Below are 13,289 nucleotides of genomic sequence, written 5' to 3'. Positions count from 1 at the left end.
ACACTAGCCAGTTCTTAACAAAAATGCATACTGTCACGAGGACCGACTACTCAGATCGACATTAGGGCTGCTTTGAATTGATCTGTCCCCCCCCCCCTTTTTTTTTGGGACAGGACAGAGTGAAATCGAGAGAGATGGGGAAGAAAAGACAGACACCTGCAGACCTGCTTCACCACCTGTGAAGCGACGCACCTTATAGGTGGGGAGCCGGGGCTCAAACCAGGATGCTTATGCCATCCTTGCGCTTCGTGCCATGTGTGCTTAACCAGCCGCGCTACCACCCACCCCCCTGAATTGATCTTTTTCTTGGCCAACATTCAGATAAAGTCAACTGTTAAAAGGCCTGCTCAGGCTTATGTCCTCCAACTGGCTGTCATTTCTGGATTTGGCCTTGCTGCTTCCTTCTTATTCTAACACTTGCCTACACTGCAGCAAGAACTGTCTGCTGAAACCAAGTCGGAGCATGCCACTCCTGTGCTGACAGTTATAAGATCATTTCCTTTCTTCCTTCAGCACCTACTTACTATTCTACTCATTCAGGAGTCCAAGCCACTTTGGCAGCTGTCACATTTATCACACAGGTGAAATCAGTATACCCCTAGTTTTTTTTTTTTTTTTTTTTTTACCAGAGTACTGCTCAGCTCAGACTTAATGGTGGTGCAGGGGATTGAACCTGGAACTTTGGAGCCTTAGGCATGAGAGTCTCTGCATAACCATTATGCTATCTACCCCCCCCACCCTCCCCTTAATTCTCTGTCTTTGTTTTTTGACCTTATCACTACCTGATCATCTTCTCACACTAGAATGACTCTTAGGAAGACAAATTATGACGTTTTGTTCACTGCTGTGCACTCAAGTACTTGAAACACTACACCTGGCATGTAAGTGTGTAGTAAATATAAATGAATATATACATATAACACACTATCTTTTCCCAGACATTCCAAAATTTTACTTAGACATAATTAGATGGTCCCCTATGGAATGTCAGTGAAGAACATTTGAAAATGTCCTTTGTTGTGGTCAAGGGCTCAAATCTAAAGTTTTGCCTAAATTAACAAAAGAAAAGTCCAAGGACTATTCACTGACCTTCAGCAAATTTGTTTTCCAGTTCAGTGTTTCCAATCGCTTTTGCTGCCTGACACATCTGTCGAAGCAATTCTTCCAGGCGCCTCATACAGCGGATTATGCTGCCTGGCAGAAAAGGAACCAAACAAGTCACGTACAGAGTGGCAGTGAGCAGAGACCGCGCAGGCCGTGCGCCGTGGCGAGGCAGGAGATGATGGGCACCCACCCAGTGAAGCAGCTAGCAGACTCCTGCCTCGTCCGCACTAGAAGGTGATCACAAAGATGAAAAGGCAAATCCTCGCCTGGTAGAACGGGCTTTCCTACAGTGTGCTGACACCTGGCCTTACAGAAGCACACAGCACTGGCAGCAGGCCCGCAGAGAGAAAACAGAAACCGAGTCTAGTTAAGGTGACTGCTCTCAGGTGGCGCTTAGGGAAACCGCAGAGCAGAGCAGATTGACTGGCAAGTCACAGTGACTCAAGGGCCCTGTGCATGGCCAACAGGCTATCAGGATATAGTCTACAGGAAAAGAGTGCAACTGGGGTTTTAAAAGCGGGGAAGTAACAGGATAAGGCTTGTCGTTTTAAAGGTATGATCGTTCCTTTTTAAAAAAAACTTTGAATAGACATCATGCTCAATACTGTGTCCTCAAAAAACGAGAAGAAACAAGTCTTTCTATCAACACTGAAGCTGGCGGTTTCACTTCTGTCAGATGAGGTGGAAGTTCAGCTGTGCAATCCACTGTTAAGGGCTAACAAGCTGTGGGAAAGATGAAACCAGACAGCATGTTGCGAGTGCCTCGAACACAGCCGGTGTTCAATGAGTTTCTCTTAATAGGTGATTCTGAGCTTACGGTGCCACGAAACCACGCACATTTATTTCTACAGCAGGACTCTGCTGTGAAAGTCTATTTGAAAAGAGTGAATTAACAGATGGTGCACACGGCACTTGGGAGAACGCGAAACGCAGCTGTTTCCTAAATTTTCTCCATAGGTGGGAAGGGGAACGACGGAGGGGCTGCATCCTCTTCACAGCCAGCTTGCAAGAGAACCAGGAAGTAGCTATGTGCTACCTAGAGAGAAATTACTTCCTGTTGCTGAGGTGAAGAAATGTATCTTAACCCTAATAAACTCTTTTGAGATTTTGAAAGTTAGCAGAATAGATGAAAAGCAGACTTGCTGCTGCTTTTGTTAGTAGCCATTAACGAGAGGAGAGGAATTTCACAGAAGCTGTAATGTTTTCAAGCAGGAACAGACCATGCTATGTGGCTCCCTTTAGCAATCTATAGGAGGTTACAAATTAGAAACCCCTCCGAAGATGAACTCAAATGCCAGCAGGAGACTTGACGAGTATGTTTCAAGCTTCACCCAAGCCTAAGATTCTGGAGGGTCCATATATGCTACCAGCATAATAGTCACATATGGACCTTCAGTTGTATCTTTATAAAAACTGACACGTTCCGACCCTCAGCACATCACCTAGACTTCTGGCATAACACCTGACTTAAGTCATTCATTCACATTTTAATGCTGGGTGATAGTTTGACCCTTGGCATCACATGGGACGGGGAGAGTTTTGCGAATGGCAGAGTAGTACTCCCCTTCCTCTAAATAAAAAAAAAAAAAAAATAGCTGGCACCTAGAACCTGCCCAGTGGTGTCGTTCATACCTGGCTTGTGTACATGTGTAACCCCTAGAGGTTCCATTCCCTGGTACCACGAACAACAAGAAAAAAGGAACAGAGAAGATTCCCACGGGCCACTTAGGGTGAACACAGAATTCTCCAGTCTCCTGCGGGGCCAGGGAGATCCAACAGCAGAGCACAGGAATTGTACAGCTCACTCCCTGCCCCATCGTAAGACAGAATGAGGATTGCTCTAGTTTGTCTTTCATAAAAATAAATCTTAAAAACAAAACCTTGAGCTAGTGAGACCTTGTGCCATGCGTGGGACCCCAGTTTAAGCCCAGGTCCTACCGCACTGGAGGAAGACTAGGTTCTGTGGTGTATTTCCCTTCGGACAATGGCGTAGCCCTTTGAAAGGTGTGTGCAAAGTAGTATGTGGGGCAGATGTGGGAAGTGCTATACAGCATTTGCTTTTGAAAACTTAAGGCCAAAGTACAGTGCAAACACGCATCACAGCTTCTCCATGGCATGTCTTGCCATCACATGCACAGAATCTGCTTTGTACAGACAGAAACCAGTCATAATGGCCACTAGTTACAATGGACCTACACTGACTGGGAGACTAAAATTCTAGGCTTTAGCTTATGTAACTTTCATTTTCGTTAAATGTTTTGTCAAATTTAGTTTGATAGACATAAAAAGGGGACTACATCCTGGTTTTTTTTACTGGTTATAAAAGGAAATAATTATTCATCTAGTCTTTTTTTTTTTACAGCTATATTTTACTTATTCTTGGGTAAGAGAGAGCTAAATTGAGAGGAGAGGGGAGACAGAGGGAAAGAGACAGATACCTGCAGCGCTGCTTTGCCACTTGTAAAACTTGACGTTGCACATTGTAATGTGTGTGCTCAACCCAGTGCTCACTGCCTGACCCCTCATCTAATCTTTAAAATAATCCTTCAATTGTATCAGTGTTTTCACTCTTTCCGAAATCAAACATCTTTCAAACACAATACAGTATTGATATTTAAAAAGTACCTAAAACTACTAGTGCTTATGACATGAAATGATCAGACACTTGTTTGCATATAAAACTAAAAAGATATAATCATGGGGGGTCAAGCGGTAGCGCAGTGGGCTAAGCACGCATGGAGCAAAGCGCAAGGTTGGGCATAAGGAACCTGGCTCCAGCCCCCGGCTCCCCACCTGCAGGGGAGTTGCTTCACAGGCGGTGAAGCAGGTCTGCATGTGTCTTGTCTTTCTCTCCCTGTCTTCCCCATCTCTCTCCATTTCTCTCTGTCCTATCCAACAACAACAATAATAACCACAACAAGGCTACAACAACAAGGGCAACAAAAGGGAGAGAAATGGCCTAGAGGAGCAGTGGATTCATGGTGCAGGCACTGAGCCCCAGCAGTAACTCTGGAGGCAAAAAAAAAGATCATGAACAAATGTGGTTTGAACACATACATTAAACTATGTGGCCTGAGCTATAGTGCAGTGCATAGAAGCCTGGACTCGGGAAGTATAGGGTCCCAAATTCAATCCCTGGAATTACAACGCAGCTCAGCTCAGCTCAGCTCAACCCTCCCTGGACCCCCCTGCATCAATGTCATTTTCTGCCTATAAAAATACAACTATGAACCAGACTTTGATTACTAGACTTTTCCTGTTATAGAAACCATGTACAATGACACAATAAGGAAAGAATGGCCACTCTGAAATGGAAGAACTAAACAGCATGATAAAAAGAGGGAGACAGAAACACAAATACTGGGGGGAAATCTTAGCCCAAGTAAAGCAAGGCTCTCCACGGCTTTAGTATTGTTTACGTGTCATCTTGTAAGAGCTGCACCTTCTACTCAAGTCAGAGAACAGAATGTAGCTGATATAACAGAACCCACACTCAAAAAAAAGCCCACGAAAATGGCATTGCTATTCTAACTACATAAATACAATTCAACTTGCAGTAACCAAAGAAGTCCTAAAGCTTTCAAACTCAGATTTTTCAAGTCAACTCTGATTAGAAATCCTCCCAGGGAACTAAAAAGCAGAGGAGAACGGCCGAGAGCTAGAGAGCATATGCAGGACAGCTGTGGGCAGCCGGTTTCAGAGCCCCGGGTGATGGCAAGGCCGGCTCAGGCGGCAGAGCTACCAAGAGGCCGAGAGGCTGCCTTCACGTTAGGGGTCATCTTCCACACTGGTGGCCTTTTGTTGTTCCTTAAGTACCAAAACAAACAAACATCAAGGTAATCTGATGTGGAACCCTAGATTTAACCTTGAGATTACAAGTATTTTGTTCAACTCCGTGCCTGCAGTGAATCCACTGGTTCCAGCGACCCTATTTTGCCTCCTTCTTTCGATTAAAAAAAAAAAGGAGGGGGACAGAGGTGGTGGTGCACCTGGTTGAGTGCACGTGTCATAATGCACAAGGACCTGGGTTCAAGCCCTGTGTCCCCACCTGTAGGGGGGAGGTTTTGTGAATGGTGAAGCAAAGCTGCAGGTGTCTGTCTCTTCATTCCTCTAGATTTCTGGCTGTTCATATTCAATAAATAAAGATTGAGGGAAAAATAAAAGAAAAAACAAAAATGGGGGAGGGGTGAAGGCAGACGCCTGTAGCACTGCCTCTCTGATGTGAAGCTGCCCCGCCCCGCCCCACAGGTGGGAAGTGGGGGCTTAAGTGGGGGGTCTTCACTCACAACAGTAACATGCGCTCTGTCAGGTATGCCAAGCCCGGCCCCTGAATTTAAAAAACAGGTTAATAGAAAGAAAAAAAAAGACTCTATGCTATGAGCCACTGTTGTTTTATTCCACTGTGATTTCTCAAGTATATATGTAAATGAGCTGTTAACTCCTAGAATTAATTATGTGGGCATAAACAACTATCCGTTTCCCAAATATCTCAAAGTGAAGGCTGGTAATGCTGTGTCTGGTTGCCTCTGCACCTCTAAAACACATCAATTACCCTCATCTATCTGATTTCTCTCTAGTAAGCAACACCCACAAGTGATTTCACTACGCCAGGCTTCTCACCTCTGGCTTACGGTGGTGCGGTGTGGGGGACTGAACCTGAGACCTTGACGCCTCAGGCATTAGACTTTGTGCATAACCATTCTGCTCCCTCTCCCACCCTATATGCCAGGCTTCTCTAGCCCCACAACTCCACTGTCTTCACTGACCAGGAACTAGCAACACACAATTCATACTATTTGCGTCTGGACAAATTAGGATTTCACAAGTCTGTTAGGGGATCCAAACCTCACTGTGAAGGTGCTGTGATTACCGTGACTCCCTCTAGGCATAAAGACCACATTTTACTGAGTCGCTCCATCACACCAGCACAGGCTCATTTCATGTTCCTGGAAAGTCAGTCTCCTTGTGCAATGTAGCAGCCATGGAAGTAGCCTGAATTGCTATCTCAGTGAGGAGACATAAGCTATATAACTGAGTACAGCGTCTACCACAGAGGAGTCATTTCCTAAGTTTTCCTTCCCAGCAACAGAGCACAGAACTAGAGGACTGAGGGGCCACATACACAAATCCCTTAAAATAAACGATTCACGTGGGAGAAAAGGTAGGGATCAAGCCCAGGTGTGCAGATTCTGTGCCTGACCTGCAGAGCTTTCTCTTGGCTGTAAAATGTCTCTCCCACCCTCCCGACTAGGGTTTTCACTGGGCTTCTGCACCTGCATGATCCCACCACTGCCAGTGGACAGTTACCTTTCTTTTGGCTAAAGCACGAGAAACGAAAGAAAGGGACCCACGGGTGGCGAGAGGACAGATACCATAGCACTGTGCCACTTGTGAGCTTCCCTTTGTGGTGGCTTGGGGGGCCCAAACCAAAGTCCTCACACGTGTGTGCACTAGGTGAGCTACCTCCCAACGCCCTAGAATAGTTTTTAATAAAGGTTAAGACAAAAACGTTAAGGTCTAAAACAGTAAACCATTAAAAAGGGAAAAAAAAGGGACACTAAAAGTTATCATATATTGAAATCTTGAAAGCCCCAGAATCCAATGTAATAAAGGCTTCTATAGCTAAATTTCAGTATTCTGTTGCAGAGATGTTTAACTGATGCATCCTTAAGTCACTCATTTGTAAACTACCTATTAATCTTGTGACGTCAGTTGAAAAGCATGTAACATCAAGTAGGTTATAATGTAACTAGAAGGAAAAAAAGACCTAAAAGGCAGCATTAGTGTGTTAAACATTTTTATGCTTATGAAGTGCAGCTAGCTTGATTTCATCTTTAAGAATGTTCAAAGAAAACAACTAATTCAGTAAAAAGCAAAAACGATCATAAGTGTCTACATTAGAGGTTTTTATAAAACACACAGCACACCTGACCAGGCTTTCTTTATATCCTGTACTGCTTTCACTGATTATATTATTCTTTTTTTTAATATTTATTTTATTCATTTATTCCCTTTTGTTGCCCTTGTTTTTTTTTATTGTTGTAGTTATTATTATTATTGTTGTCGTTGTTGGATAGGACAGAGAGAAATGGAGAGAGGAGGGGAAGACAGAGAGGAGGAGAGAAAGATAGACACCGCCGGTGAAGCGACTCCCCTGCAGGTGGGGAGCCGGGGTTCGAACCGGGATCCTTATGCCGGTCCTTGTGCTTTGCGCCACCTGCGCTTAACCCGCTGCGCTACAGCCCAACTCCCTTATTATCTTATTCTTTTATAACTTATATTCTACTTATAACTTCCTTATATAGTTACCTTGCCTTTATTATTTCAATTATCTTTTTTTCTTCAGTTGAGTAACAAGTATTCCTCAGCTGATGAAAATTCTGCTAATTTACAGAGACATGCAGCATGTCTGACTCACGTCAAGTTTGTTATTAGAAATATAATGGTCAGCATATTCTATTTTTCAGTGCAATTATATAGTAAGGCACAAAGACAATAAAAGATAAAATTCTCGCACAAATATAATCTGCTAGGATAATATTTCCTGTAAGTTCAGACTGTGAAATAGAATAATACATTACTGAGATAGTTTTATAAGGAATTTATAGTGAGAAGATTGCACTTCTTAAATAATAAAATTAATTTGTAGGGGATTTTTTTTTTTTAACCTATAGAAAGAAGATACTACTTTTTACATAAAGCTAAATCCAATATGCTCTTCTCAGCTAGTTAAAATACTACCACGTTGCAGGTGTCTCCTACATGAGGACAACAGGCGGGCACACAGTGTCAGCCTACCTTCAAAGACATCTGTCATTTTGCAGATGTGAGCGAACGTCGCGCCAGTAGCCCACGTGTACACCACGTCCATCAGGTGTGGCTTGAATGAACCCAGGTAAGTTTCCTCATCAATGTCCAATTTGGCTTCTGCTGATACTTTTGCAATTCTCTTAGCACATTCCTTTGGCGATAAAAGATAGGAGTTTCTTATTTATACCCACATTTACAGTTTTTCATAGAAGAATTTCACAGAATTTTTAATTATTGAGTTGTCGAAAAGTCATGACAAATTTTTGCATAGAGTAAGAAGTCATAACTTTTATGACAACCCAAGAAGATAAAAGTGAAGGCCTGGGGGAACAGGTTAGCCTGGGAGAGCACAGACTAGCTTGAGGACCCAAAAGCTGATATAAGTACAATTCCTGGTACTACCATATTCCACAGCTGAGTAGTGTGTTCTAGTTCAAACAATAAATAAATCTTTAATAAATAGTTTAAAAAGAGAAATAATGACCCCATTTGAAAATGTGGAGAGGATATGAACAGAATATTCACCAAAGAAGAAATCCAAAAGGCCAACAAACACATGAAAAAAATGCTCAAGTCATTGATTGCCAGAGAAATGCAAATAAAGACAATGGAATGCCACTTCACTCCTGTGAGAATGTTGGACATCAGAAAAAGGGAGCAGCAACAAATGCTGGAGAGGGTGTGGGGACAAAGGAACCCTCCTGCACTGCTGGTGGGAATGTCAATTGGTCCGACTCCCGTGGAGAGTAGTCTGGAGAACTCTCAGAAGGCTAGAAATGGACCTACCCTATGATCCTGCAATTCCTTTCCTGGGGATATATCCTAAGGAGCTAAGCACACCCATCCAAAAAGATCTGTGTACACATATGTTTGTAGCAGCACAATTTGTAAAACAGCCAAAACCTGGAAGCAACCCAGGTGTCCAACAACAGATGAGTGGCCGAGCAAGTTGTGATCTATATACACAATGGAATACTACTCAGCTGTAAAAAATGGTGAATTCCCCTTCTTCAGCTCATCTTGGATGGAATTTGGAAGAATCATGTTAAGTGAGGATAAGTCAGAAAGAGAAGGATGAATATGGGATGATCTCATTCATGGACAAAAGTTGACAAGTAAGAACAGATGGGAAAACACAAAGCAGAACTTGGACTGGAGTTGGTGTATGGCACCAAAGTGAAGGACTTTGGGGTGGGAGGAACATGATGGCAGAGGAAGACCTAGTGAGGTTACTGTATTTTACCACTGACTGTAAACCACTAATCCCCCTGGTAAAGAAAAAAAAGGAATGACATGATCTTACTACTGCTACTATTACTAATAGTCTCATATACAGTCACACTATGCAGGAGACACTGGACCTGGTATAAGCAAACTACGCCCCCCATCAGATATGCACAGTTACTATCCCTATGAAATAATAAAGCACTACGATTAGACTGTCAATCATACATTTACGATTATGATCTACTACTAACAAAATTCGCAGCTTAAGGCAGTCTCACCTGCATCTGGCGAAGTGGTCCAGCTAACTGCTCTGTTAATTTGGGCATCTCACTAGACTAAAAAAGAAAACGAAGATTTAGACATAAAATCCCAAGTTTAAAATGTCATATAAACTACCGGCTTTAACCTGTTAATATCAAGTTAACAGACCTTAGTTGTGGCCAGGGAGACAGCATAGCAGCTGTGTGCAAAGGCTTTCCTGTCAGAGGCTCTGAAATCCCAGGCTTACTCTGGCAGCACCGTGAGTCAGAGCTGTGCAGTGCTCCGGTGGGGAAAAAATTACTCTTTAGAATTTCTAATCAACTTTTTTTTTTTTTTTACGTGCCACCGAGATGATAAAGCCTCGAAACAAGCGTGATACCACCAAGCAGTCTCCCCTGGCCGATGTTCTTACGTTTTAGGGGCTTGGATGAGGGCACAAAGAGAGAGGCCAGGAGGAGAGAGCACAGATAGCAGCCCCACTCCCCAGTGAGGCCGTGTGCTGGACTCACTCACCCGTGAGCCAGGGCTCCAATTCACAGCCTGCTGTGTGGTGTCATTCAAGCTCTCTACTGGCCCAGCTATTTCCCCAGCCTCTCAACTCTTAAGTCATGTAAACTCTGGGAACTATAATGTTCTCTGGAAAACATTACATTGATAGCTTTCTATTTCCCGACCATAGAAGGAGCCGAGGGAGAGCAAATGTCCTCAGCAGCCTCAGCAGGCGTCAGGCACCACTCTGAACTGCTGCAGCAGCATCTGGCTTGGAAACAGTTTTGACTGCTAACTCTAAGCAATGCAAAACTGCGGGTAAAGGACATAAAAAGAATGTCCTCAACATTATTTTACCAAGACAGTTGTAGGTCTCTAGCCAACCTTTAGACATTTAAAAGTGTAATCTCCCCACCCGCCGGAGGGAAGCTTCACAGCTGCAAGAGCAGTGCTGCAGGTGTCTCTCTTTCCGCTTTACCCTCCCCTTCCCGCTTACTTCCTCCCTGTCTCTATCAAATACGTAAAACATTTCTCTTTTTTTAAAAACAGATTTTTAATTTTTCTTTACCTTTATTTATTTGTTGGACAGAGACAGTCAGAAATTGAGAGGGAAGGGGGTGATAAAGAGGGAGAGAGACAGAGAGACACCTGCAGCCCTGCTTCACCACTTGTGAAGCTCTCCCCCTGCAGGTGGGGACCGGGGGCTCAAACCTGGGTCCTTGCACACGACACCACCTGGCCCCAGTAAAATATTTTTTTTTATATAAAAAAACCGGGGTTTCAGTGTTCTAAATGTTACCTTCCCATTAATGAAAAGTTGGCTACGTTTTCAATTAGAAATAACAGGGATGCAGGGTGGGGGGAGGGAGCGCACGACATGCAGCCTCCTGCCACTCCTGGTGCGGCTGGCGTGCTGGTTTGGTGCGGACCTGGCTCCTCTTTTGTGAAGCGGCAAGTGAGGAGACCCCGGCGTTCGCCATGGCCGATGAAAAGCCCAAGGAAGAAGTCAGGACTGAGAACAACGACCATGTTAATCTGCAGGTGGCGGGTCAGGATGGTTCGGTGGTGCAGTTAAAGATTAAGAGGCAGACACCACTTAGGGAACTAATGAAGCCTATTGTGAATGGCAGGGACTGTCAATGAGGCAGATCAGATTCCGATCTGACGGCAGCCAGTCAATGAGACGTACACCTGCACAGCTGGAAAGGGAGGATGAGGATACGGCCGGTGTGCTCCAGCGGCAGACAGGAGTCCGCTAGAAAGGGGGCTGCTGCTTTCCTCGGCAGCTCTCTTGCTCCAGACCAAGCAGACCTTCTCAACTGGAAAACCACAGTTTGGTTCCACCACGTCCTGACCACTACAGTCTAGTTTTTCTCTATTCTTTCATTTTCCCTTCCCCATTCCTTTACTGTACATAAAGTAGCTGGTGTGTGTGCACAAGCATATTACATTTTTAAAAAATATTTATTTATTCCCTTTTGTGGCCCTTGTTGTTTTATTGTTGTAGTTATTATTATTGTTACTGATGTCATTGCTGTTGGATAGAAAAGAGAGAAACTGAGAGAGGAGGGGAGACAGAGAGGGAGTGAGAAAGATAGACATCTGCAGACCTGCTTCACCGCTTGTGAAAAGACTCCCCTGCAGGTGGGAAGGACAATTTTATAACTTTTTTGTATGTAGCTATTACATGTAGGGCAATCTGTCTTTAAGTAGGGGTAAATTACTCTAAAAGAAATGAATCCTAGTTTTCCCTTCAAGTCAAGCATCTTATTGTTTAAATAAACTTGTTTAAAATGGAAAAAAAAAAAAAAGAAAAAACAGCAGGTTCATGTCTATCTAAATCTCCCTTAATAGTGACAAGAGTGAGACTGCTAAGTGCCCTTGATTCTCTATCCATCTGTGAGCAACAGTCAACTGGTGGCCTCCTGCGGCTGATGACTGCACTTAGAAGGCCCCGGAGTCAGCAAGCTCACTCTGACTCTGACTCTGAGTCTGCGCCGCACCCCATTTGCACAACTTACTTTCAAACGTCTCCTTTAAGTCTCAACTCAAATTCCACTCTACCAATGAGGCTTTTCCAATCACTTTACTAAAGTCAAGAGGAGCCTCATTTGCCAAGTGTTTTCTGTCTGGTTCCTCTACTTCACGTTTTTTTCTAGAACCTTCATGATCATTTGATATCAAGTGTGTACTTAACCTCTTGCTTATTAGAATATAAGCAAAAGTATTTGCTGTAACTCTACTGCCTAGAGCGTGTGCTGCACACATTGGCTGATTAAATATTTCTTGACGTTTATCAACACCAAACACTTGGTGTTTATCTTAATAAAAACTGTGTATAATCTCTATTTCTCTTAATGATATAAAAATACGGGCGGGGGGTTGCACCTGGTTGAGCACACGTTACAATGCACAAGGGTTTGGGTTCAAGCCCCCGGGCCCCACCTGCAGGGGAAAGCTTTGCAAGTGGTAAAGCTATTTTTATCTCTATCTCCCCCTTCCCTCTAGATTTCTGAAAGACTCTATCCAATAAAGATAATAAAAATTTAAAATAAAGATATGGGGACAGTTTTATAAAGAATGTATTTTAAAACAAACTAGTATACAGAGTCGACTTTACTGTGTCTTTAACAAGACTCTCTACTCTTCTCTCTGGAAAGGAAACCTGCTTTTTAAAAGTGTCAACAATATTCCATGTGATACTGAGTACTGTTTTCCATCCTGATGTTGAAAGGCACCACCACAAAAACTGATGACTTTCATTACATAGAATAAATGTGGTTTCACTGAACAAATCCTGACCACATACGGTTATAGCTTGTCCCAAAATCAGTTATGGTTAGCTTAAGCTCAATTCCTTTGAAGCAGTAACATGCTCAGTTTTGAGGTCTCTCCTAACACAAGATTTTTGCAGTGCCACATTAAAAAAAAAAAAAAAGCAGGGTATCAGTCTTGAGACCATCAGTCTCCAAATCATCATCTCCAAGTTTTAGACCAGTTCAAAGAAATCTATCAAACATTCCTAACAATTATCTTGGAAATTAATGTAAAAATATTCTGAAGCTGGGAGTCAGGTGGTAGCGCAGCGGGTTAAGCACATGTGGTGCAAAACCCAAGGGCTGGCATAAGGATCCCAGTTCGAGCCCCCGGCTCCCCACCTGCAGGGGGGTCACTTCACAGATGGTTAAGTAGGTCTGTAGGTGTCTTTCTCACCCCCTCTGTCTTCCCCTCCTCTCTCCATTTCTCTCTGTCCTATCCAACAATGATGACATCAACAACAACGACAACAATAATAACTACTACAACAATGAAAAACAATAAGGGCAACAAAAGGAAAAATAAATAAATATAAAAAATTTTTTTTTAAATATTCTGAAGCTAAGGGAAACAAAGCTACA

The 13,289-nt window shown here is 43.3% G+C and overlaps 1 protein-coding gene across 2 annotated transcripts in view; it reads right to left on the bottom strand.

Annotated features, from left to right (window-relative positions):
* MTREX (Mtr4 exosome RNA helicase) overlaps positions 1–13,289 on the bottom strand; it is a 55,561-nt gene that overhangs the window by 914 nt on the left and 41,358 nt on the right. For both annotated transcript variants that reach the window (XM_007518886.3, XM_060191036.1), the window contains 3 exons: positions 9,420–9,476; positions 7,903–8,065; positions 1,090–1,194 (listed from right to left, as the gene is read on the bottom strand). In XM_007518886.3, the coding sequence (XP_007518948.2) occupies positions 1,090–1,194; positions 7,903–8,065; positions 9,420–9,476 (325 nt within the window). The remainder of the gene's footprint in view (positions 1–1,089; positions 1,195–7,902; positions 8,066–9,419; positions 9,477–13,289) is intronic.

Source organism: Erinaceus europaeus, chromosome 5, assembly GCF_950295315.1.
Source record: "Erinaceus europaeus chromosome 5, mEriEur2.1, whole genome shotgun sequence".
Taxonomy (NCBI): Eukaryota; Metazoa; Chordata; class Mammalia; order Eulipotyphla; family Erinaceidae; genus Erinaceus; species Erinaceus europaeus.
Note: the sequence above shows the minus strand (reverse complement) of the source record. Positions and strands in the feature narration are given on the sequence as shown.